This window comes from Pseudophryne corroboree, chromosome 5, assembly GCF_028390025.1.
Source record: "Pseudophryne corroboree isolate aPseCor3 chromosome 5, aPseCor3.hap2, whole genome shotgun sequence".
Classification (NCBI taxonomy): domain Eukaryota; kingdom Metazoa; phylum Chordata; class Amphibia; order Anura; family Myobatrachidae; genus Pseudophryne; species Pseudophryne corroboree.
The window spans coordinates 397,340,845-397,365,443 of record NC_086448.1 but is presented as its reverse complement, the minus strand read 5'-3'; the positions used below and the strand labels follow the sequence as shown (position 1 = coordinate 397,365,443).

The 24,599-nt window shown below is 46.4% G+C and overlaps 1 protein-coding gene across 2 annotated transcripts in view; it reads left to right on the top strand.

Annotated features, from left to right (window-relative positions):
- Positions 1 to 24,599, top strand: part of EPB41L4B (erythrocyte membrane protein band 4.1 like 4B) — a 574,953-nt gene that overhangs the window by 331,462 nt on the left and 218,892 nt on the right. For both annotated transcript variants that reach the window (XM_063922726.1, XM_063922725.1), the window contains 2 exons: positions 6,948 to 7,068; positions 16,000 to 16,087. In XM_063922726.1, coding sequence (XP_063778796.1) covers positions 6,948 to 7,068; positions 16,000 to 16,087 — 209 coding nt within the window. The remainder of the gene's footprint in view (positions 1 to 6,947; positions 7,069 to 15,999; positions 16,088 to 24,599) is intronic.

The following is a 24,599-nucleotide window of genomic DNA, read 5'->3' as shown; positions in this document are numbered from 1 at the left end:
AGATGCTTGGGTGCAGAAGGTGGTATCTCAGGGGTATGGGTTCCCATTCAGGAGGCAGCCTCCTCAAAGATTTTTTTGCACCAGCCCGTCTCGTATAGAGTCGAAGGCCAATGCCCTGCAAGAAGCAGTCCAAAAATTACTGCAGTCTGGTGTGATTGTCCCAGTACCTCCATCACAAAGGGGACAGGGGTTTTACTCCAATCTATTTCTGATCCAGAAGCCAAATAGGTCATATCGACCAATTATCAATCTAAAAATGTTAAACAAATACATTTGGATCCCGAAGTTCCACATGGAGACGTTACGCTCCATAATGTTGACCATGGAACTGGGAGATTACATGGTATCTCTGAATGTACGGGATGCTTACCTACATGTGCCTATAGCACTGTCTCATCAGTGTTACCTCAGGTTTGCCATCCTTCAGGAACATTTTCAGTTCCAAGCCTTGCCCTTCGGACTAGCAATAGCACCCAGGGTGTTTACCAAGATTATGGTAGTTATGGCAGCTTGTCTGCGCAAACAGGGGATAAGAATATTCCCATACCTCGATGATCTGTTAATCTTAGCACATTCGCAAGATTTACTTTTGAGCCATCTTCAACAGACAATAGTTTGTTTACAGAAACACGGGTGGCTCATAAATTGGGAAACGTTGTCTCTGAATTTGTCACAGCGGATGGTTCATTTGGGGCCATATTGGATTCAGACCTACAGAAAGCTCTCTTACTAGAGAAAAAGATAGTCAAGGTGCAGGCCACGGCTCAGGAAGCATTGCACGCCCATACAATGTCAGTCCATGCAGCAATGCGACTGTTGGGTCTGATGGTATCAACCTTCGACATGGTGGAATATGTGCAATTCCACTCCAGACCATTGCAGCACCTTATTCTGACGAAATGAAACGGAAATCATCAGACGTTCAAAAAGCAGATGATAAAGTTTCCAGTAAACGTAAAAAGGTCTCTAGCATGGTGGCTACAGACAGACCATTTAAACAAGGGGAGACCCTTTTGGATAAAAGAATGGCAGGTCTTGACAACAGATGCCAGCCTGCAAGGCTGGGGTGCGGTACTCGGAAGCCTTTGGTTCCAGGGAAAATGGACCGTAAGGGAAAGTCGTCTGCCAATAAATCTGTTGGAAATAAGGGCCATTTACTTGGCTCTAGTTCAGGCAAAGGACAGTCTGCAAGGAAGACCGGTACAGATTCGCTCAGACAATGCGACAGCAGTAGCGTACCTCAATCATCAAGGAGGAACTCGCAGCAGGAGACTGATGGAGGAAGTAACTCCCATTCTAAGATGGGCAGAGCTCTATCTCCCAGCATTGTCAGCAGTGTTTGTCCCAGGTGTTCTGAACTGGGAAGCAGATTTTCTCAGTCGACACACCATTCAGGAAACCGAATGGGCATTACACCCAGAAGTGTTTCAGACACTAGTGAACAGATGGGGTCTACCAGAGATAGACCTCATGGCGTCTCGTCTAAACAACAAAGTTCCAAGGTACGGATCGAGAACAAGGGACCCAGGAGCAGTCCTTCTAGACGCACTGTCAGTGGAATGGAAATTTCATCTGGCATATCTGTTCCCTCCAATATCTCTGTTACCCAGAGTAGTGAGAAAAATAAAGCAAGCGAAGGGAGCAATAATTCTAATAGTTCCAGCTTGGCCAAGAAGGCATTGGTACACAGATCTGCTAAGAATGTCTGTGGAAGCACCGATACTGCTCCCTCAGCGTCCAGATCTGCTAAAGCAGGGTCCTTTTTGCCACAGTACTCTGGATCGCCTGTCTCTGACGGCGTGGCTGTGGAAACCTCTATCTTAGAAACAAGAGGATTTTTGAAACAAGTAATCCAAACTATGCTCAGAGCAAGAAAGCCTTCTTCAGCTCGTGTGTATCATAGAATATGGTACTGGAACAAAATGTAATCCAAGCTCTTTTAAAGTATCCAGGATTTTGGATTTTATTCAAGCAGGATTGGATAAGGGTTTGAAAGTTGCTTCCTTGAGAGTTCAAGTATCAGCATTAACTGTATGGTTTCAGCGAAAGATTGCTGATTTACAGGATGTATGTACTTTCTTTCAGGGAGTTGTACATATTCAACCTCCATTTGTTCCTCCTGCAGCTCCCTGGGATTTGAATTTAAGTTCTTAAAGTTCTCCAGGGTCCTCCGTTTGAACCCCTTAAGAGAGCAGATCTTAAATGGTTAACGGCTAAAGTGCTTTTTCTACTGGCAATGGCGTCAGCCAGAAGAGTGTCAGATTTAGGAGCATTATCGTGTAAGTCTCCTTTCCTAAGTTTTTTTCCAGACAGAGCAGTTCTCAGAACGAGATCTGGTTATCTTCCAAAAGTGGTTTCAAAGTTTCACCTGAATGAAGAGATTGTAGTCCCAGGTTTTTCAGGTACCGGGACTATCCGCAGGAGAAGCATTGCTGGACGTAGTCCGAGCCTTAAGAATCTACATAGATCGTACTAGTGCCATCAGGAAAACAGATTCTCTCTTCATCCTCTACGGATTCCATAGAAGAGGATGGCCTGCTAGTAAACAGACGCTGGCGATCTGGCTCCGAATGGTAATATCAGAAGCTTATTCTCATGCAGATCTCCCTACTCCGGCTAATGTCTCTGCACACTCTACATGTAAGGTAGGTCCTTCATGGGCAGCACAACAGGGTGCTTCAGCAGAACAGATATGTAAGGCAGCCACTTGGTCTTCCATAAACACATACATCAGACATTATGCCTTGGATACTTTTGCCTCTCATGACGCAGACGTCTGGCGAAAGGTTCTCCTGTGTAATCAGGAGCGTCCCCACCACTAAAATTGGCTTTGGGAATCCCAATGTTATCCTGTGGATAATCCTGTGGATCCAGCCAGAGAAATAGACGTTATGGTAAGAACTTTCCGTTGATAACGTGATTTCTCTTATGTCCACAGGATGAGGATCTAGACAATCACTAAACCTCTACCTTCTTGTATGGAAGGGTGTGCATGTGTGTTCTTATCGCCTAAACGGGTCTCTACCTGATGCTCCTGCCTAAATCGCTGTGGAAAGAACTGATCTGACTGAGTCAGTGGGCGGGACTATATGGTGAGGCCCCGATGCATCCTGGGAGGCCAGAAAGCTTGTGACCATGTTGGTGCCACTTCCGCTGTCGCTCAACCATATCCCAATGTTATCCTGTGGACATAAGAGAAATCACGTTATCAACGGTAAGTTCTTACCATAACGTCTATTTCTAACACTTTGCAGCAACTCTGGTTCAAAACTACCAACCCTAGGAAATGATGCCCTGTCTTCAACAGTCATACGTATCCATGCATCACAAAAAGCCTCCGTGTAGGGACCGTACTTCCTAATAACATACCGAGCGCACCCTCTTGGTCTCTGCTCCTCAGCCTAAACCCTAGCTCCTGAACGCCTCTCGCATGCCCATTTGGCTCCCATTGTGGGCTTTTTTCACAACACACCAAAATGGCCCACACGAGACGACGGTAAAAAGTTCCTTACCGAGCACTTTTCACCGGCTACCGCCTCCGCTGAACAGTACCACGGTCCACTCCAATAGTGACCCCCACGTACCCAGACTAGGCCCCTACCAGACCCCTCAGCGCTGGAAGTATTGAAGTATTAACAGCAATAAATTAATACCCCACCTTTTTCAGTGGAGGTTACAGGCCTGATCCTTTTGGGTTTCTATCCACTGGAATTTTGTTGGTTGAGAAACAACTTCTTAATCACCCTTTCCAGTGAATGTCCATCAGGAAGATTTCCTGAGAGAGTCAGCGAAAAATTAATTGACTTTACACAAATCACGTCTGCGTATGCTCTACACAGCGTGTATGACACAATTGCGCGAAATTACACAAATGGTATCACGTTTTGCCGCATATCTCGCACACAGATGTGCGGTCCAATCGCACAGCTTATAGATACTTGTTATATATACGCCCTTCGATCACGGGAGTCGAATTCACAAGCTGCGCTCCACAGCCAGAGCGTAACACCAACCCTTTGGTCAATATATCACGCTCCTCCGCACATTTTACCTTAAAAAAAAAAAACCACACACTACGTGCCTCAATACCAATAATTACGTAATGTTGCTAACCTTCACGCCACCGAGCCTCTGCTAACTCAGTGCCTCACCGACAAGATCCCACTTTGTCCTGGTTCAGTCCACTCGCACTTGCTTTCAACACTCCCACACTTTTAAATTTTCTGTACAGAAAAAAAAAATCACTCCCTTTGGTCGATACCTTGTCCCAGAGGTACTACACTTATAATAAGATTTTGAGTAATCTGTCTAAAATCGAATAATTACTTGTTAATGTTCAACTATAATCCTTTTATCCCACCTTTAAAACTGACTTCTATTATGCGGCTAATGTCTGCTTGCGTAAGTACGCACTCGCGTTTCTCTTGTGCCACCTGTGTACCACTGCACGCAGCTTGCCACACTGTTTTACCTAACTCTAGCAATACAATAATAACAATAAAACACTATTTGTACTGTATTGTAGTTAGATAAATGCTTCCACGTTCCCTTTGAGCACTGCGGAAAGCTTCTGCGTCATACTACCCAAACCTTTAGGCAGGAACGGAGCTTTTCTTATGAAATGCAAACTTCTATTATGCGATTAATACACAATACACTTTTTCCCTACACACCCTGAAAGTCACCCACGTGGATAACTTCCGTTGAGTGCTGCCCAAACTTTTAGGCCAGGACCAAGTTTTGTATGTGTTTTTACATATACCCACTAAACAAATACCATAAAGTTATAACAAATGACTTATTTGATTGTATGCAGATCTAAAAATGACTATCACAACCTATGGCAACAATATGAGAATATAAGCAAAGTATCTGTATGCTTGCGTGTTTTCACGACAAAAATAACACAATAAAATTGCTTTTCCTGTCCCGCTGTTCGCACCAGCACCTCTGAGACTATACAGGACAGACGTGATTTAAACACCATTAGGTAGTTTTAACACAAAACAAAATTTTTACTTTAGACGCGTCCTCCACCCTTTGTTAGACCAAAGTCTGTTAGGCCCTGCAAGTCCACGAGTGTGAGATGAAACGGACGTTCTCCCAACTGTTAAGTTCGATTTACTTACAAGGAAAAAGCATTACCTAATCACACTGTTTCTCGGGCCGCTGCAGCCGCTACATGTAAACAATAACCGTTAAGATGTGTTTACACGTTGCACATACACGCCGACACGCTGTGCGGACAATGCAGCGACACGTGTGGCTGAATACACCTTATCCCCAATGCAAGAATGGAATGTGACACCAGTAGTTAATGTTATGTTGTGGTCCAACGCATCAACAATATTTACTCAAAAGATACAAGTACAGATACAACAGTAATACAGGGAAGAGCTACAACCAATAGTACATACGTTTGTTCGTGAGCGCTCCCGGATCCAGGCCTCAGTCAGTCTTAGCAAGATGACCTTCAGAGAATAGACTGAGCCTGGCCAGGAGGACTCTCTCTTATACAATGGGTCCAAATTCAATACAATAGGAAATGTAAGCTCTTCTTCCATAGGTCAAGGGGCAGGTCATTTACAGTACATGGGTCATAGTTTGGTTTGAATGAGTGGGCGATGCTTGGTCCAGGTGTGCTTGCAGGTCTCCGCCACTGGGTTCCCGCCGAATATCAAATGTACAGTATTTACAGTATTTTTGAATATTACAATTCTGCGCATATCTATGTGCAGAAACATGCAATTATCTGCACATAACAACCGGAACATAGATCTCAAAATACTGCACATCTGGATACCAAACACCAAGTCCTAACCTTGTTCTGTCCCCTCACATCCTGTGAAGCTGGATATCCTTGTTGTTCTGCCCTTTGAGTAATGTGTTTGAAGACTATGTGTAAATTGTGCAGTCTATGAATTTAAAATTTAATATGTTTTTGTAGATTTTCTGTACGAATGCGTATGCTACCGTATATTCTCATACCACGCGCCAATACGCAAGGCTCGTGAACCAATTTACGTAGCGTGCGTGTATGCATACGCATGGTGAGAACGCGCCCGCACAGAGGTCACTCTGTGTGGTGTTTGCACGTGGTGTGTGTGTGTGTGTAATATTTTCGACTTTGACAATTCTATGAGCAAAAAGCACTAACGTAGCATTTCGTATGCAGCTGCAGTTGCACACAGACTATATGCATGCCACATATTATTTAAATCAGCAGTGTCTGTTGGTGCATCTTACTTGCATAGTTTTGTAAATAAGACACATTTTAATGCAAAAAAGACACTCCATTTACTATTGGCGTGACTAGAAAGGCAGTTTAACGAGTAAGGAGGCAGTGGACACATCTATATATTTTATAGAACTATGATTAGACAGTACAGTAAGAAAACTATACACGTAATAAGTTAGTGTATACTAAATACTGTATAATGTTTTTAAAGCTATTATTTTCCTTTCTTGGTTCCAAATATGCATTTATGTTTCTTTTATTAAACTGATTTAGTTTTTAGTACAGAAAATATTTGCAATTATGGGTGCTCATGAACCATTTGAATCGCCCCTAAAATGTATGCTTTTAGGATTTTGAATGACTGGATCTGTTAAGGGCCCTACACACTGGCCGATGTGTGCTGCCGATATGAACAGTAATGAACGAGACATTGTTCATATCTTTCAGTGTGTAGGCACCAACGATGAACAATGCGCTGCCCCGCAGTTGTTCATTGTTGGTGCTGGCTCGTTTATACCTGCAAGCCAATATGGACAATATCGTCTATATTACCATGCAGAGCCGGCTGACGTCAGGGAGTGAACGACAGCCGACGGGTCACCCCCCACCGTCGGACACCTTGGCGGCTAATCGCCCAGTGTGTAGGGCCCATTACTCCTTATTTTGAAACATCTATGTAAAATTGAAATTGTCTTGTGTCTTGCGGCAGCTGAACTTGGTGAGTGTGAGCACCCAGAACACACCCCAGAACTGGTTTCTGAATTCAGATTTATCCCGAATCAAACTGAAGCTATTGAGCTTGATATATTTCAGAAGTGGACAGAATGCAGGTACTGTATGGAATGTTTCCATATTTTCATTAGAAAAACCTTTAAAATGAATAAGCTAACTGTAGTGCTTTAGTGAACAGTTATTTTTGGCCTGGATTCAGCCTAGATGAGACATGCATCCTTTTTCTGACCTACTTCAGTTTGTTTTTACAGCATTCATTTTAAATTTAGATTTTTTATTTTATTTCTGTGCATCCAAAGAGTTGGGGATCTTTTAATAAGCTTATTTGTCTTGTATGTATGGATCAGGTCTTCTTCCTTTCAATTTTCTGATCTTAATGTATTCCAATACACAGTGGGCTTGATGCCAAGTGAGTACTATGGCAGATGGTGTAACATAATTTGTGTGAAATCACTTTGTGTATGTACAGTAAACTAGGTGCACATATACTGTATATACACTCTAAGTATATCTGAGAATTTATTAGCTTCTGAACATGTTTATACCCGAGATTTAAAAGAGCAATGTTTTTACTGGCAAGACACAGTGCAGGTAGTCTAGCTAGATTCAGTTGAGGACAGTGAGCACCCATGTGTCATCAACAAAGTCTACAGAGTCAATGTCTCAGATAACCACTGAGTGTGTTGCAGCAGTTGATTAGCACTTACAGCCTGTCATGTTGCCTGCTAGTGCTGGACGTCTTTGGGGACAGGTTGATTCTAGTGGTATATAAACATCCCACCTGCCCATAACAACTAACGGGTGGTCTTCAGTATGCCGAATGTCGGGATCCCGGCGCACAGTATACCGGCGCTGGGATCCCGACACCCAGCATACCGACAGCAATTCTCCCTCATGGGGGTCCACGACCCCCCTGGAGGGAGAATAAATAGACTGGTGCGCGTAGCGTGCCCCCGTGCCCGTAAGAGGCTCCTTTGCGCTCGCCACACTGTCGGTATGCCGGCGGTCGGGCTCCCGGCATCGGTATGCTGGTCGCCGGGAGCCCGGCCGCCGGCATACCATACTACACCCCAACTAACAGATGAAATTAGTGAAGGGGTTATAGACTTTGCATTTAACAAGTACTTTCTATAAAATGACAGGTACAGTAGATGCTGATTGGTTGCTATGAGCAATATCACTGGTATTCTCCACTTATTTTCTTTTTCACCCACTAGGGGTCACTGGAGTACTCTTGGGATATGGATGACTTCCGCAGGAACAAGGCACTGAATAAATTAAAATTTAGACTACTCCTCCCCTCCATATCCCAGAGTACCCCAGTATTTTTTCTGTGCTCATGTAGCAACAAGGCTGGTGTGGATTATCCACACTTCTTTTGAATATTTTTATTTTTATTTTTTGGATTACTTTCCACATCCCTTCCCCCCCTTCCAATAGGCGTTGGGTCCGGGATAGTGGAAGCTGCCTGCTAGCAGCTACTGGCGTGTCGGGCCTCTCTGAAAGAGCTCCCTCACAGCCACATGCAGGATACCTGCAGGAGAAGCTGGACGGAGCTTGCAGGAGAAGCTGGACGGAGCTTGCAGAAGAAGCCCCGTCGCAGCCCTCACTACAAGCATCCAGGTATGTTGGGGAGACGGGGCGGTCAGCTCACCCTACCGCCCCGCTGTGTGGGACACTGTGTGTATTGTGAGCTCCGTTTTCAAGACACCGCCGCGTTATGGTCCGCCACCGCTACCTGGTCACTGCTGTGCTCCCGCCGCTCATAGAGCCGCACCAGCCGCATTCACCGGGCATACCCGCCGCGGCTGTATGCAGCGCGCTCCCCGGCTCCCGTTACCGCTCCCCGGCTCCCTCCAGCAGCTCCCCGCAGGTAATCCCCGGCTCTGTGTAATAGAGTACACGGAGTATGGGGGGGGGGGGGGGGAGAACACACACTGTTAGGGAGAGTGTGCCATAAGCAGCAGCAGAACGCTGCATGGGGATAGAGAGGCTATTAAGCCTTTGTTAAACAGGAAATGCACTGATTATATCTGTTTATGATATTATAATCTGCACTTTGTTTTATACTGTTAGCATGGGAGTGCCATTTTTAACCATGCTGTTTTTTTCCTGTTGTGATTCCAGACGTTCCTGTACTACATCTCTACTCCACAAAAGGCGCAGGGGTGTTAGTGGGAATTTGGGATCAGATTTCATATATACTGGTGTGCACTGCACTTGGCCAGATATATATATATATATATATATATCTAGAGAGAGAGAGAGACCTTAGTACAATTTACTGAGTCGTGCAAGTTGTCCGTCTTTGTATTTTGTGTTGTCTGTCGGCATAATGAGTAAGGCACCAGCAAAAACAAAAAAGCAGTTTCCCTGCCATGTCTGTAAGAGTATGTTAACAGATGGATCTACCACATGTACAGTATGTTTTGTGGCTTTAGCTACGAATACAATTTTGGCTTCGGTTTCCCAGCCGGTTTCATCCCCGGACCCTCCATGGGCTATGCTAACACAGGTTATGGCTGGATTGCAATCAGAATTGGTCGCCGCTCGACAAGGGAAGCGGCAAGATCTGAGTCTAGGTTGAGACCGCTAGAACTACCGGAGGGGTCTCAGCCTTGCCAAAAGTCCAAGTCCAATTTGGGTAGAAAGGATAAATTTAATTTGTCTTATGATTTACCAGTTTCTGCTATGTTGCATTCTGACTATTCTATGCCAGACCTCTTTGCGCAGGATGACGGGGAGGAGAGCGAAGTAGACCAGCAGTCAGATAGTGACTATTTTGACAGCCCTGGCATTGATAATCTCATCAGAGCGGTGCATCAGTCTCTGAAGTTTACAGAAACTGAGAAGCCGCTGACAAATGATGAGGTCATCTTTACTAAACGACAGAGAACTCCAATGTGTTTTCCTGTTTCGGAATCTATCAATAAGATGTTATTAGAAACACAAAAGAATCCGGATAAACTGTTTTCTATACCTCACAGATTTAAGTCTAGTTACCCGTTTCCAGAGTCTGTGATAGCTACATGGGAGAATCCGCCATTGGTGGATTCGTCTGTGTCTAAACTTACAAAGAAATTAACCATACCAGTACCAACTGCTACTATGCTTAAAGACCCGTCGGACCGTAAAATAGAAGCTATGCTGAAGTCCATGTATACAGCAGCAGGAGTGTTGCTTAGACCTGGGTTGGTTGGCATTTGGGTAACTAAGGCGCTAATGGTATGGATAACAGAACTCAAGTCTGCCCTACGTCACGATCACCTTATACTTCTTGCTGATCAAATCTGGGAAGCTGCTGATTATCTATGTACAGCGTCTACCGACGTCTGTCTGCTCACTTCTCGCCTTTCATCCTCGCTAGTTACAGCACGACGAGCACTCTGGCTGCGGTCTTGGCAAGCGGAGGCGGAGGTCAAAAAAGGTATAGAGGCGTTACCTTACGGTGGCGAGAAGTTGTTTGGTCCTGAATTGGACAAATGGATTTTTGAGGCCACGGGAGGAAAATCTGTTTTCTTACCAGTGCCTCCAACAGTACCTAGACGGAGATACTCTGGACCGGCCTTCAAATCCTTTAGACCTCAGTCCTTTCGCGGGTGTGGCAGAGGAACAGCCACGCCTGGTAGACGAGGTCGTGGACGTTGTTTCCAACAAACCAACACAAGTAGTCAGGACGCTAAGGTCACTGGCAAGCCAGTGGCATGACGGGCTCCCAGCCCATCTCGGATCTCTAATTGTGGGAGCACGCCTTCAGACGTTCCAGTTGGCGTGGCTCCAGGCGTCCACAGATTGGTGGATCCGCAATTTAGTGTTAAAAGGTTACAAGATAGAGTTCGAATGTCTCCCGCCACTGCGGTTTTTCAAGACAAGACTGCCTGTGTCGGACGACAAGACGGCGGTTCTGCAAATTGCCATTCAGTCTCTGCTGGATTCAGCCGTTTTGATTCCGGTCCCTGTACACCAACAAGGTCAGGGTTATTATTCCAGTCTGTCTGTGGTACCAAAGCCGGATGGCTCGGTCAGGCCAATATTGAACTTAAAGAGTCTCAATCGGTACGCCACTTACTACAGATTCAAGATGGAATCTCTGTGGTCAGTAATTGCAGGTTTAGAGCCACAGGAATTCATGATTGCACTGGATCTCAAGGATGCGTACTTACACATTCCGATTTGGCCACCTCATCAGAGGTTTTTGCGGTTTTCAATACGGCAAAACCATTATCAGTTTCAGGCTCTACCGTTTGGCCTATCGTCAGCGCCACGGGTATTCACCAAAGTGATGTCTGTGATGATAGCTCATCTCAGATCTCTGGGAGTGATAATAGTTCCGTACTTGGACGATCTGCTCATTAAAGCTCCGTCTCACCAGATGCTCCTCCAACATGCGTTGCTAACATACAATGTACTGGTTCAGCACGGTTGGATTGTCAACTTCAAGAAATCACATCTTATTCCGTCTCAACAACTTCAATTCCTAGGTATGATTCTCGATACGGTAAATCAAAGAATTTACCTACCAGAACAGAAAGTACAGGTCATTCGGCCACGCACAGTCTCGGTACATTTGTGCAATCGCCTCTTAGGCACAATGGTGGCGGCTTTCGAAGCGCTTCAGTTCGGGAGATTTCACTCACGTCCTTTTCAACTGGATGTGCTCGCACAGTGGTCGGGCTCGTATCTGCAGATTCACCACAGGGTGAGGTTGTCACCACGGGCCAGAGTGTCTCTACTCTGGTGGCTCAAAGTACACAATCTAACCGCAGGGAAACGGTTCGGCGCCTGGAATTGGATAATTCTAACCACGGACGCGAGCTTCAGAGGTTGGGGAGCTGTGGTTCAAAATTGTCAGCTCCAGGGTCTCTGGACGGATCACGAAAGATTGCTGTCTATAAATGTACTGGAACTCCGGGCAATTTACAATGCGCTACGACAAGCAGTGCACATGCTTCGGTTTCAGACTGTTCAGGTGCAGTCAGATAATGCGACGGCGGTGGCATACATCAACAAACGAGGAGGAACGAGAAGCCGCAAGGCAATGCGGGAAGTAGCTTGAATCCTCAATTGGGCCGAGCGTCACCAAGTGATATTGTCGGCAGTGTTCATTCCGGGAGTGGACAACTGGGAGGCGGATTATCTCAGCCGTCGGGATTTTCATCCAGGAGAATGGTCATTAAATCCAGAGGTGTTTCACATGTTGGTCCAAAGGTGGGGTTATCCTCAAGTGGACCTGATGGCATCTCGCCACAATCACCAAACACCTCAGTATGTGTCCAGAACGCGAGATCCAAAGGCAGTGGCGGTGGATGCTCTAACCATCGCGTGGCCGTACAGCCTCGTGTACCTGTTTCCACCGTTTCCGCTGCTCCCTCTGTTGTTAAAACGGATCAAAAGAGAGTCCGCCACAGTCATACTAGTGGCGCCTCATTGGCCGCAGAGAGCTTTGTTCTCGGATCTCTGAGGACTACTCACAGACGATCCTTGGCCGTTCCCGCTACGTCCAGACCTGTTACAACAGGGTCCGTTCCTTTACCCCAATTTAGCGCGGCTGCGTTTGACGGGGTGGCTGTTGAGACCGCCCTCTTGAGAAGAGAGGGCATTCCAGAATCGGTTATGCCAACCATGTTACGAGCTAGGAAGCCGGTTACGGCAGCTCATTATTACAGAATTTGGCCTGCCTATATAGCTTGGTGTGAAGTTCGGAAGTTTCCGACATCATCTTTCAAGCTATCCCATCTTTTGTTATTTCTACAGACTGGGTTAGATGGAGGACTGTGCTTAGCTACACTAAAGGTGCAGGTATCTGCGTTGTCAATTTACTTTCAAAGACGATTGGCTATTTTGCCGTCGGTACACACTTTTCTGCAAGGTGTCCTCAGAGTAAAGCCTCCATTCACTCCACCTATAGCGCCATGGGACTTGAATCTGGTTTTAGATTTCTTACAGTCTTCATATTTTGAACCTTTACAACAAGTGGATATTAAGTGTCTCACTTGGAAAACTATTTTTCTACTAGCCTTAGCTTCGGCAAGGCGTGTGTCAGATTTGGGTTGTCATGCAAGCCACCGTATTTGGTGTTTCATGATGACAGAGCAGAACTTCGGACGAATCCCGCTTTCTTACCAAAGGTGGTGTCATCTTTTCACATCAGTCAACCAATAGTAGTTCCTGTGTTGACAGGAAATTCTGCAACCTTGGATGTGGTACGCGCATTACGCATTTATGTATCCCGAACGTCTACAGTTCGTAAGACGGATACGTTGTTTGTTCTCTATGATGCTGCCAAGAGGGGTTGGCCAGCTTCTAAGCAGACCTTATCCAGATGGATTAAACTGACCATACGTCAGGCTTACCTTCATGCTAGGTTACAGCCGCCCACATCAGTAACAGCTCATTCCACACGTTCTGTGGGAACTTCGTGGGCAGCTGGTCGTGGGGCTTCTACGACGCAGCTTTGCCGTGCGGCTACGTGGTCATCAGTGCACACGTTTGTGCGCTTTTACAAATTTGATACGTTTGCGGCATCAGCATCTAGCTTTGGCCGCCTAGTGTTACAGGTGCCAAACTGCTCTCCCGCCCACGGGGGAGGCTTTGGTACGTCCCAAGAGTACTCCAGTGACCCCTAGTGAATGAAAAAGAAAATAGGATTTTGGTACTTACAAGGTAAATCCTTTTCTTTGAATCCATAGGGGGTACTGGACGCCCACCCAGAGCAGTTATATCTGGTTTGTGGTAAGTTCAGGGGATCTTATGGTAACACATTCTCACCGACTAGTTCAAAGTTTCAAGTTCTAGCGGTTATAGTGCCAACTGTTTAGTTGTCAGTCACGTTATGTCTCAACTTTATTGTTGTTCGTTATGTTATATGTAATTCTCCATTGTCAACCTCTCTATAGCTCCTGTTCGGCTCAGTAAAAAACACTGAGGTACTCTGGGATATGGAGGGGAGGAGTAGTCTAAATTTTAATTTATTCAGTGCCTTGTTCCTGCGGAAGTCGTCCTTATCCCAAGAGTATTCCAGTGCCCCCTATGGATTCAAAGAAAAGGATTTACCTGGTAAGTACCAAAATCCTATTTTCACTACTTGATGCATCAACACTAAAAACAAGAAAAGTTTCCTGGCGCTAATTAGAATAATCCAATAAGAAATGTTCCTAATAAAATACCAAATTCTATTTTTATTAAGCAGCAGAGGAGTATTAGCTTGTGGTGGCAAGCCAGAACTTACCTGTATATACCAGGTGCATATACAGAGAAACAAACCGACTTCTCCCTGCCAGACTTCTCCTCGGTGCCGCTTGCTCCGGTATGTATAATATCTGTTCTCGCTGGGGCTTATTCAAAATAAGGGTTCACAATGGGTAAGTTCTGACACCTTTCGCTCCTGAAGTTGGGGCTTTTTTCTTTGGACAGATATTATACGTATCGGAGCAAGCGGCACTGAGGTTGAGGCCATGACTCACAGCATAATTAAGACGGGAGAGTTACAAGCTACAGGTGCCAGCTGTGTGCCAAATCCCGCAGCTGGAGCCAGCCTCCCTCGGTCCTGGGACTTTCTACCCTTTCATCTGAATTACCTCGCAGGAGATACATGTAATGCTCCCATAGTGGAGAGTGTCAGTGTGAAAGTATTGCTTGTGAACGTAAGTGAATATACGGGGATAACTTCTAAAAGACTGTGTAAACACATATGATATAACCCATACTGGGGATCAATACAATTTCTGCAGCTATTAGCGGATGTTGTATAAACAACATGGACAATTAATTTTTTGCTTTTTGTGTGCACATAGTTATTTAGGATCCACCGCCTTGAGGAGTTAATTATGACGTTCGATAGAGCGTTTTAATGTACTGACTTTCAAATGTGTGATAATTTTATTATAATATGACCGTTTAATAATTATTTTTATTAAAATGTATTATTTAAATACAGTAGTTGGAGTCATTTGAATTCTTGTCATACTGTTTCTTATATTGATAAAGCGCAGAGAGAAGTCTGTTTGTTAATAGATACATCAACCCCAGAGTTTGGCATAACCAACATCAAGCCATAAATCCAGACTGCCTTGTGTCTAGGGTTCAGTCTAGTGAGGATAGTGGAATGGAATGGAGAATGTTTTCTTGGAACACGTTATACCCTTAAAGGTCTATGTACTAAGCCTTGGAGAGAGAGAAAGTGGACAGAGGTAAAGTACCAGTAAATCATCTCCTAACTGACATGTTAAAGGCTATGTCTAAAAAATGACAGTTAAGAGCTGATTGGTTGGTAGTTTATCCCTCCACTTTATCGCTTGCCAAGGCTTAGTACATCTTCTAATGGCTTTTCCATGTCACTACTTTCTGCTGTTGTCCTTTTTTTTTTTTTTTTTTTTTTTTTTGCATACATACTGCTCAGTTTAGGTTAATTTATGTCTTAAATTACTAACTAGAGTGGGTGACATTGGGTTTGTGTTTTTATTACACTTGTTTACTCCTTTACAGGAGAATAAACCACCCTGGAATGGAGAAGCTCCCTAAATGAGTCCTTTCCAACCCAACCAGTTCTTTTAAATACAATCCCATGCCACAAAATGAAATGTGTTTTTTTTTTTTTTTTTTCACTTATGAACAGGAATAGGCATACTCCTTTCCCTAATTCCCACTCCGCAACGAGGATCTCCATTCTTCCAGCTTTTCATAATGGCTTGTGTCAACGGAGACCCTTGCATATTTGCAGTCAGTTTTGTGAAATCCTATACATTTGTACAACAGAAGGTGCATGAAGTTATAATAGAGCAGCTGCACTTTCATAGTGGCCCGTCTTCACTTCAGCCATATCATAGTCATCATATGAAGCATTTGCAAACGCATGCTTTACCAGATTTATGGCATAATGCAGCTCCTACTTTAAATTGGAATGATATTAGCAGTCACTGGCTAGTTCTGTTACTAAATATGCTTCCAAGCATAAAGTTGGCGGTGTGTTACATTTTATATAGACAGATGTGTGTAAGGTTTTAACTAGTTTTAATTATTCTGTCTCAAAGGGGGAAAACTCCAGCTCAGGCAGAACTTTGTTACCTGAACAAAGCAAAGTGGCTCGAAATGTATGGTGTAAATATGCATGTTGTAAAGGTAACTTATTTTTTTAAATATATTTCAGTTTGTACAGTTGGTTTATGTACACTTGTATATTTATACCAGAATAAAAGTATGTAAAGGACATGCATATAACCAAAACATGGTGTTACCAAGATAGAGTCCTATTCTTGTGTTCTTTACACATCTTGGTCCTGAGACCCCTTTTCTTCAGCTCAGTATTGTAAATGATTAGCTGTTTTTGTAAATATATTGTATTGATCTTTGTGATATGATATACTGGGGCAGATGTATTAAGCCTGGAGAAGTGGTAACGCAGTGATAAGTGCAAGGTTATAACACACCAGCAACTCAGCTCCAATATAAAAATTGACAGTTGTGAGCTGATTAGCTGGTGCGTTATCACCTTGCACTTATCACTGCTTTATCACTTCTCCAGGCTTAATACATCTGCCCCATAGGCGGTTAGGTCAGAAGACCGACAGTGACATCCCGAAGGTGAGAATACCAACAGGGGGCTAGGGAAATATAATTACTCTTCTTCAACAGCCCCCTAACCCTCATCTCCATCAGCCTAACCCTCCCCGGTGGTACCTAAACCTAACCCCCCTCCCTGCAGCCTAAACTTAACCCTTCGTCCCCTGCAGCAACACCCTAACTTTCCCCAGAGGTGCCTAAACCTATCCCCCCCCCCCTCCCCGCAGCCTAAACTTAACCCCCTCTCCCCCACAGCCTAACTCTAACTTTCCCCGGAGATGCCTAAACCTAATTCCCCCGCAATGCAGCCCAACCCTCCCTTCATTGCAGCCTAGCTCTGACCCTCGCCGTGGGAGCCTACACCCCCCTCCCCACTCCTCCCCCAGGCTAACACTGACAGTCCCTTCATACTTATGATTGGGGTGTCAGGTTTCCGGCATCTGTATTTTGTCTGCTGTGTAAGTTACGGCATTATAGCTGCGTTTCGTGCTTTCAGCACTGGGATTCTGGCTGCTGGCATCCTAACCTCATCCTGTATCGAGTGCAGTAATTTGTGGTCGTTGAACACTATATTCTATATTTTGTTTTTCTGCTGCGGAGTACACTGGGCTCCACAAGGAATGGACAATGGGGTGTAGAGTAGGATCTTGATCCGAGGCACCAACAGGCTCAAAGCTTTGACTGTTCCCAGAATGCATAGCGCCGCCTCCTATATCACCCCGCCTCCCTGCACAGGATCTCAGTTTTGTAGTTGGTGCTGCAGTAGCAGGCACTTAATAGAGGGGCTGCTCCAGGCATCCCTAAGATGAGTTTTTTTTTTCTGAGGAAAAAAGTGAAGACTTCAAGGGCAGCAGCAGTGTTACATGTCAGTGGACATTCACGGCTGCAGCTCCGGCTCTCCCCAGCGGCGCTGTACACTCCCGAGCCCTGGTTGCCGGGTAACTACAGCAGGAGGCTCCGTTTTTCTTCTTGTCAGGCACACACGACGGGGGCTCTCCGGGATCGCGTGGCCGCGCTTCGGGAGGTGGTAAGTGGGTTCCGCTTGCGGGACCCGGTCTTTATCGCGATCCGGCGCGGTCAGTGGGGGGCGGGCCGCGCACGCTGGCGGTGGACACTGTGGATACAGGCGATCCCACTAGATCAGGAAAAAAAGGCATTTATTTCCCCCAGCACCCTGAATGATAACCGTAACCAGATATAAATTCCACATAATAATAGAATTCAATGATCTTCGGTACACATATTTGTGCAAATGTGTGAATAAGCCCCAAAGCCGCATCAAAGGCGTCTCTGTATTTTTGGGGTCCCTAGCGCTATATCTAGGTGCAGGGTGTGGCACCCCAAAACACCAGCATAAGCCAGAAAGCTCAGCGTAGCATACCAGTGAAAAAACTATAGTGTTAATAAATTAGTACCTAGGAAGCCGAAACTATAGAGACAGTGATACAAAAATGAAATGCAATTAAAATAGAGAAATAGTGTTAAAAAATTAATAAGTGAAAAGTGTTAGTAGAATGTAAAGGTATGCCACACTAAGGTCATCCAGCTCAGCCAGTCCAGTGCCACCACACCTCACACCTCCATTACCTCAATCTGGGTCTAAGATTAACCAGCAAGGAGCCACATGATAATGGCTCCTTACTACAATATGTCTAAGCTAAGAGCTACCTTGGAGCAACCCCATAATGCTCCATGTGGCATTTCAGGGCCTGCACATCCTCCTAATGCAGGAACCTCTCTGCCTCTCACAACAAACATATATATTGGTAGATGCTCAATTAGCTTAGTGATATCATTCAGGTGCTCGAAAGGGAGGGGTATTTCTAAGCAAGAAAAAAAGGCATTTGTTTCCCCCAGCACCCTGAATGATAACCGTAACCAGATATAATAAAAGACTTCAAAGGCAGCAGCAGTGTTACATGTCAGTGGACATTCACGGCTGCAGCTCCGGCTCTCCCCAGCGGCGCTGTACACTCCCGAGCCCTGGTTGCCGGGTAACTACAGCAGGACGCTCCGGTTTTCTTCTTGTCAGGATCACACGACGGGGGCTCTCCGGGATCGCGTGGCCGCGCTTCGGGAGGTGGTAAGTGGGTCCCGCTTGCGGGACCCGGTCTTTATCGCGATCCGGCACGGTCAGTGGTTTGCGGGCCGCGCGCGCTGGCGGTGGACACTGTGGATACAGGCGATCCCACTAGATCACCAGGGCATGGGCGCAGGTCAGGTTTTCTCTCTAAACCAATTCTTATATCGCCCACAGTACCCGGTGGTTTTGCCAGCAGAGGGGATAAGGCTTAGACCTGAAGCCCCAGCCCCAGGGCGCCATTTATAGCAAGTGTTCCCGCCCTGGAGCTGCATATCTGTCTTTTCCTCACTCCCTGTCAGTGTCTGCGGCGCCATTATCCCTCAGCTCACTGTTCCTGGGACTGCTTGGGCAAATCCTCCTATGTAAAGCCGCCTGGTTGTCAGTGCTGTGACTTTACATAACACTTAAGTATTCTACCTGCCTTTTTTAGTCCGTGTTAGTAAGAAAGAGTGCATTTAGTCAAGGTTTTCTAGTACAAGTACCCTGTGATATAAATCCAGTTCTTACTGTGTACTGTTATATAATTTGTTATATAGCTGTGTAAGCTAGTCCAGTGCAGTATTATTGTCAGTAATAACCTCTGCATTGTACAAACTGTGAGTATCTGTGTGTGCATTTGATAGCTGAGTGGTGTCCATTTCGTGTCTTTCACTCAACCTGCTATCCCTATATTCTATAACCTGAGGGGGCTTGGTGCGTCAGGTTTTAGCTAATATAGGATTTTCACAAAGATATACTGTATTAGATATTTTTCTCTGTGATTTAGTCACCATATCTCTCCTTTATCTCTGCTAGTGCTGACTGCACTGCGCAGGGGTTTGGGTTTAGAGATATAGTGCTGCCGATAATTGTACTGTGTTAACTCATACTGCAAGTTATATCATGTCTGCTTCTGAGGGTAACGGTTCTGTGGCTGAACACACTGCCAGTGTTGCTGAAGCCGCAGATACCTATGAGAAGAATATAGCAGCTTTGGGCTCTGGTTCTGGGGGCTCCTTGCCCCCCAGTGGGACGGTGACAATGGGGGCAAATAATGACCCGCCGTGGGCAGCTTTTTCCACGCTTCTGCATACGCTAGTTCATAAACTAACACCCCCTATGGGACCCCAAATGCCGGTGCAACCATATGTGGTCCCTGCAGCTAACCCGCCGTGGGCGGACGATTTATCTGCTCAAATAAAGAAGTTGAACCAGTCCCTGACTACTAAAAAGTCTGACCGTGGCTCGCCTACGTCCAAGGAGTCCTCTAAGCGAGCGCTTGTCTCCTCACAATCCACTGCTGTCACTGACACCTCGTCGGATGAAGACGGCACTTACACTGACCCCACAGGTTCTGACTCCGATACGGCTGATGGGGAGGGTGGTTCACATGTAGATGTTCCTGATCTTTTGGAGGCTATTAAGTTAATTTTACAGATTACAGATGATCCCGAGCCATCTGTTCCTCCTAAGAAACCAGATAGGTTCAAGCGTCAGAAGGTGATTAAACAAGTTTTACCTCACTCTGACCACCTAATTGATATACGTCAGGAACCCTGGGAAAACCCGGGTACGAAGTTTGTGCCTCCAAAGAAGATGCTGGCTCGCTATCCCCTCGTGCCGGAGCTGTCTAAGAATTGGGAAACGCCTCCTCCAGTAGACTCACATGTGGCTAGGATGGTGGTTTCCTCAGCTCTGCCGGTCACCACTGTCACGTCTCTAAAATATCATACGGATAAACGTGTGGAGGGTTGTCTGAAAGCGATTTACACCCTCATGGGTGCTGCACAAAGGCCCACTATTGCAGCTACTTGGGCTGCAGAGGCCATTGAAGCATGGGCCTTGGAGTTAGATGCTGAAATCTCCTCTGACCATGCTAGACAATGGGCCTTGAAGTTAGATGCTGAAATCTCCTCTGACCATGCTAGACAATGCTTGTCTTATATTGTCACAGCTTCTTTTGATGCCGGTATCCTGGCAGCCAAGGCCTCTACGACGTCAGTCCTGGCTCGCCGGATATTGCGGCTGAGATCCTGGTCTGTGGATTTGGACTCTAGAAAAACCCTTGAGGTACTCCCTTTCAAGAGAGATATTCTGTTTGGGAAGGATTTAAATAAGATTGTGGCTGACTTGGCTACTGCCTGTCTGCCAAGTACTGCTCCTTCTGTGTCGAAGGCTAAAGGTACTTCTTTTTGCCCCTTTCGTCCTTCAGGTAAAGCCAAAGGTCAGGCGTACAACAAGCAGGCCCACACTTCCAAACCTGGTAAGCCTAAGCCCAAAAGAGGCTGGGCGGCCCGTCAGCCAGCTTCCAAGACAGATAAGACTGCCGCATGACGGGGCGGGCCTCCCTCTGGGGGATCCCAGGGTGGGGGGCCGGCTTCTAGGTTATACCCAGGAATGGTTGAAGACCACTTCAGATGCCTGGGTACGGGAAGTCGCCACTCGAGGTTACGCCATAGCTTTCAAAAACTGACCCCCTCATCGATTTTGCCAGACAGATGTCCCGTTGGACAAGACAAAGGCAAACACTCTACATTCGGTGGTACAGACCCTCCTGTATACAGGAGTCGTAGTACAGGTGCCTCTTGTGCAGAGGGGCCGGGGGTATTATTCTCCGCTGTTTCTAGTCCCGAAACCGAATGGGTCCTCCCGGGCCATTCTCAACCTCAAGGCATTGAACAGGTTTGTGAAGGTTTCCAAGTTCCGGATGGAAACCCTTCGCTCTATAGTTCTGGCCTTGGAACCTGGGGACTTCATGGTCTCCCTGAATATACAGGATGCTTACCTGCATATTCCTATAGCAGTGTCTCATCAGCAATACCTGAGATTTGCGATTGGCAACTGCCATTACCAGTTTCGGGCGTTACCTTTTGGTTTAACAACGGCTCCGCGAGTCTTTACAAAAGTCATGGCAGTGATGACGGTGGTACTTCGCCGTCAAGGGGTCAGGATACTGCCGTATTTGGACGACTTGTTAATCCAGGCAAATTCCCCAGAACTTCTCCTGCATCATCTAGATGTGACGGTCCGGTTTCTGCAAGCCCACAGGTGGTTCATCAACTGGAAGAAGTCATCCCTGATCCCTGCTCAGAGCATGGTGCATCTGGGAGCACTATTGGACACTCACAACCAGCGGTTGTTCCTGTCTCAGGAGAAAGTCCTGAAACTTCAGGACAGGATTCGTTTGCTTCCTATCTCGTCCACAAGTGTCGATACATTCGGCAATGCAGGTGCTGGGCCTCATGGTGTCAGCATTCGACATGGTGGAGTACGCTCAATTTCATTCTTGCCCTCTCCAGAGGCTGATTCTAGCCAAATGGGGCGGCCTGCCTCACGGGATCAGGTCTCAAATTATCTCATTGACTCCGGAGGTCCATCTGTCACTGCTCTGGTGGCTCCGGGACCAACAACTGTGCAGGGGCCGTCCGTTCTGGATATCCGACTGGGTCCTGTTGACGACAGATGCCAGTCTAAGAGGTTGGGGAGCGGTGCTGGAGCAACACTCCCTTCAGGGGCGGTGGACCAATGAGGAGTCCCTCCTCTCGATCAATATCCTGGAGTTGCAGGCGGTCTTCAATGCCTTGAACCTAGCCCAGCATTTAATTCAGAACCGTCCTGTTCAAGTACAGTCGGACAACGCCACCACAGTGGCTTACATAAATCATCAAGGCGGCACTCGAAGCCGCCTAGCAATGAAGGAAGTCTCACGGATTCTACAGTGGGCAGAACGCCATCTACCGACCATATCGGCAATATACATTCCGGGAGTCCTGAATTGGGAAGCGGACTTTCTCAGTTGTCAGGACGTGCATGCCGGCGAGTGGGGCCTCCATCCAGAAGTGTTTCAACTCCTAGTGGAAAGGTGAGGCCTTCCAGACGTAGATCTGATGGCGTCTCGACACAATCACAAGGTTCCGGTCTTTGGAGCAATGACCAGGGATCCTCAAGCAGCATTCGTGGATGCGCTGGCGGTACCGTGGAGGTTTCGGCTGCTGTACGTGTTCCCTCCGGTGTCACTCCTGCCCAGGGTAATTCGGAAGTTCAAGCAAGAAAAATGAATTCTGCTTCTCATAGCTCCAGCGTGGCCCAGACGGCACTGGTTCTCAGACCTGTAAGGCCTATCGTCAGAGCGTCCAATTCTACTTCCACAACGCCGAGACCTGCTCATTCAGGGCCCCTGTGTCTACCAGGACCTAGCCCGGCTGTCTTTGACGGCGTGGTTCTTGAAGCTTCCGTCTTAAGGGCTAAAGGGTTTTCTAAGGCGGTCATTCAAACTATGTTGCGGGCCCGAAATCCGGCTTCTGCTCGGATTTACTATAGGGTCTGGCATTCTTACTTTGTTTGGTGCGCATCTAACGATTATGACGCTTCCAAGTTTAGTATAGCCAAGTTGTTGGCTTTTCTCCAGCAGTGCCTGGACTTAGGCATGTGTCTGGCCTCCCTCAAGGTTCAAATATCTGCCTTGTTGGTGTGGTTTCAGAGAAAAATTGCGACCTTACCTGATGTGCATACCTTTACTCAGGGCGTGTTGCCTATCCAACCTCCCTATGTCCCGTCTGTGGCTCCTTGGGACTTGTTGGTGGTTTTGGAGGCGTTACAAGAGTCTCCGTTTGAACCTCTTGGTTCAGCTGACCTTAAGTGGCTTTCCCTTAAGGTGGTGTTTCTGCTGGCTATTGCTTCAGCTAGAAGAGTGTCGGATTTGGGTGCCTTGTCCTGTAGCTCCCCATATCTGATATTTCACCGTGACCGGGCGGTTCTTAGGACTCGTCCCGGCTATCTACCTAAGGTGGTTTCTTCGTTCCACCTTAATCAGCAGATTGTAGTTCCGGCACTTTTTACTCCTGATCTGTCTCCCAAAGAGCGGTCTTTGGATGTGGTACGGGCTCACCGTATCTATATGAAGAGAACTGCTCCTATTTGGAAATCTGATTCTCTTTTTGTTGTGTTTGTGTTTCACAAACGTGGCTGGCCTGCTCACAAGCAAACTCTGGCCAGATGGATTAGAATGGTGATTGCTCATGTGAAAGCTGGTCTCTCTGCTCCTGATCACATTAAGGCCCATTATACTCGGTCTGTTGGACCTTCTTGGGCGGCCCAACGTGGTGCGACCCTTGAACAATTGTGCAAGGCGGCTACATGGTCCTCTGTGAACACGTTCATAAGGTTCTATGCCTTCGATACTGCCGCTTCCCAGGATGCTTTCTTTGGACGCCGGGTTCTTGTACCCACTACAGTGCGTCCCCCCCCATATGGAACTGCTTTAGGACATCCCCATTGTCCATTCCTTGTGGAGCCCAGTGTACCCCGCAGCAGAAAACAAATTTTATGGTAAGAACTTACTGTTGTTAAAACTCTTTCTGCGAGGTACACTGGGCTCCACAAGGCACCCACCCTGACGCACTTAGCTTCTTTGGGTTGGTATGGCATTAGCCGCTGACACGTCTCCTGTCGTGAGAATGCGGTGTTGTGGCTACTAACCGTTGTCGTCTCTTTTCCGGGTACTGCATTGGACTGGTTAACTAAAAACTGAGATCCTGTGCAGGGAGGCGAGGTGATATAGGAGGTGGCGCTATGCATTCTGGGAACAGTCAAAGCTTTGAGCCTGTTGGTGCCTCGGATCAAGATCCTACTCTACATCCCATTGTCCATTCCTTGTGGAGCCCAGTGTACCTCGCAGAAAGAGTTTCAACAAAGGTAAGTTCTTACCATAAAACTCGTTTTTAGTTCTTGTCATTGTTGTTAGATCTAGTTTATATCAAATCTATGGTGGGGGCAATATGGGGAGAACAACAGGCTTCCTCTTGGAGAGTAAGAAAAACTTCTGTGACAAAAACCCCCCACTTATCTTCCAGTTTACCACACAAAGGTGATATGGACGTATTCTTAGGACAACTCACCTTTGATTATGAAATTGATAGTACAGGTTGAGTATCCCATATCCAAATATTCCAAAATACGGAATATTCCGAAATACGGACTTTTTTGAGTGAGAGTGATATAGTGAAATCT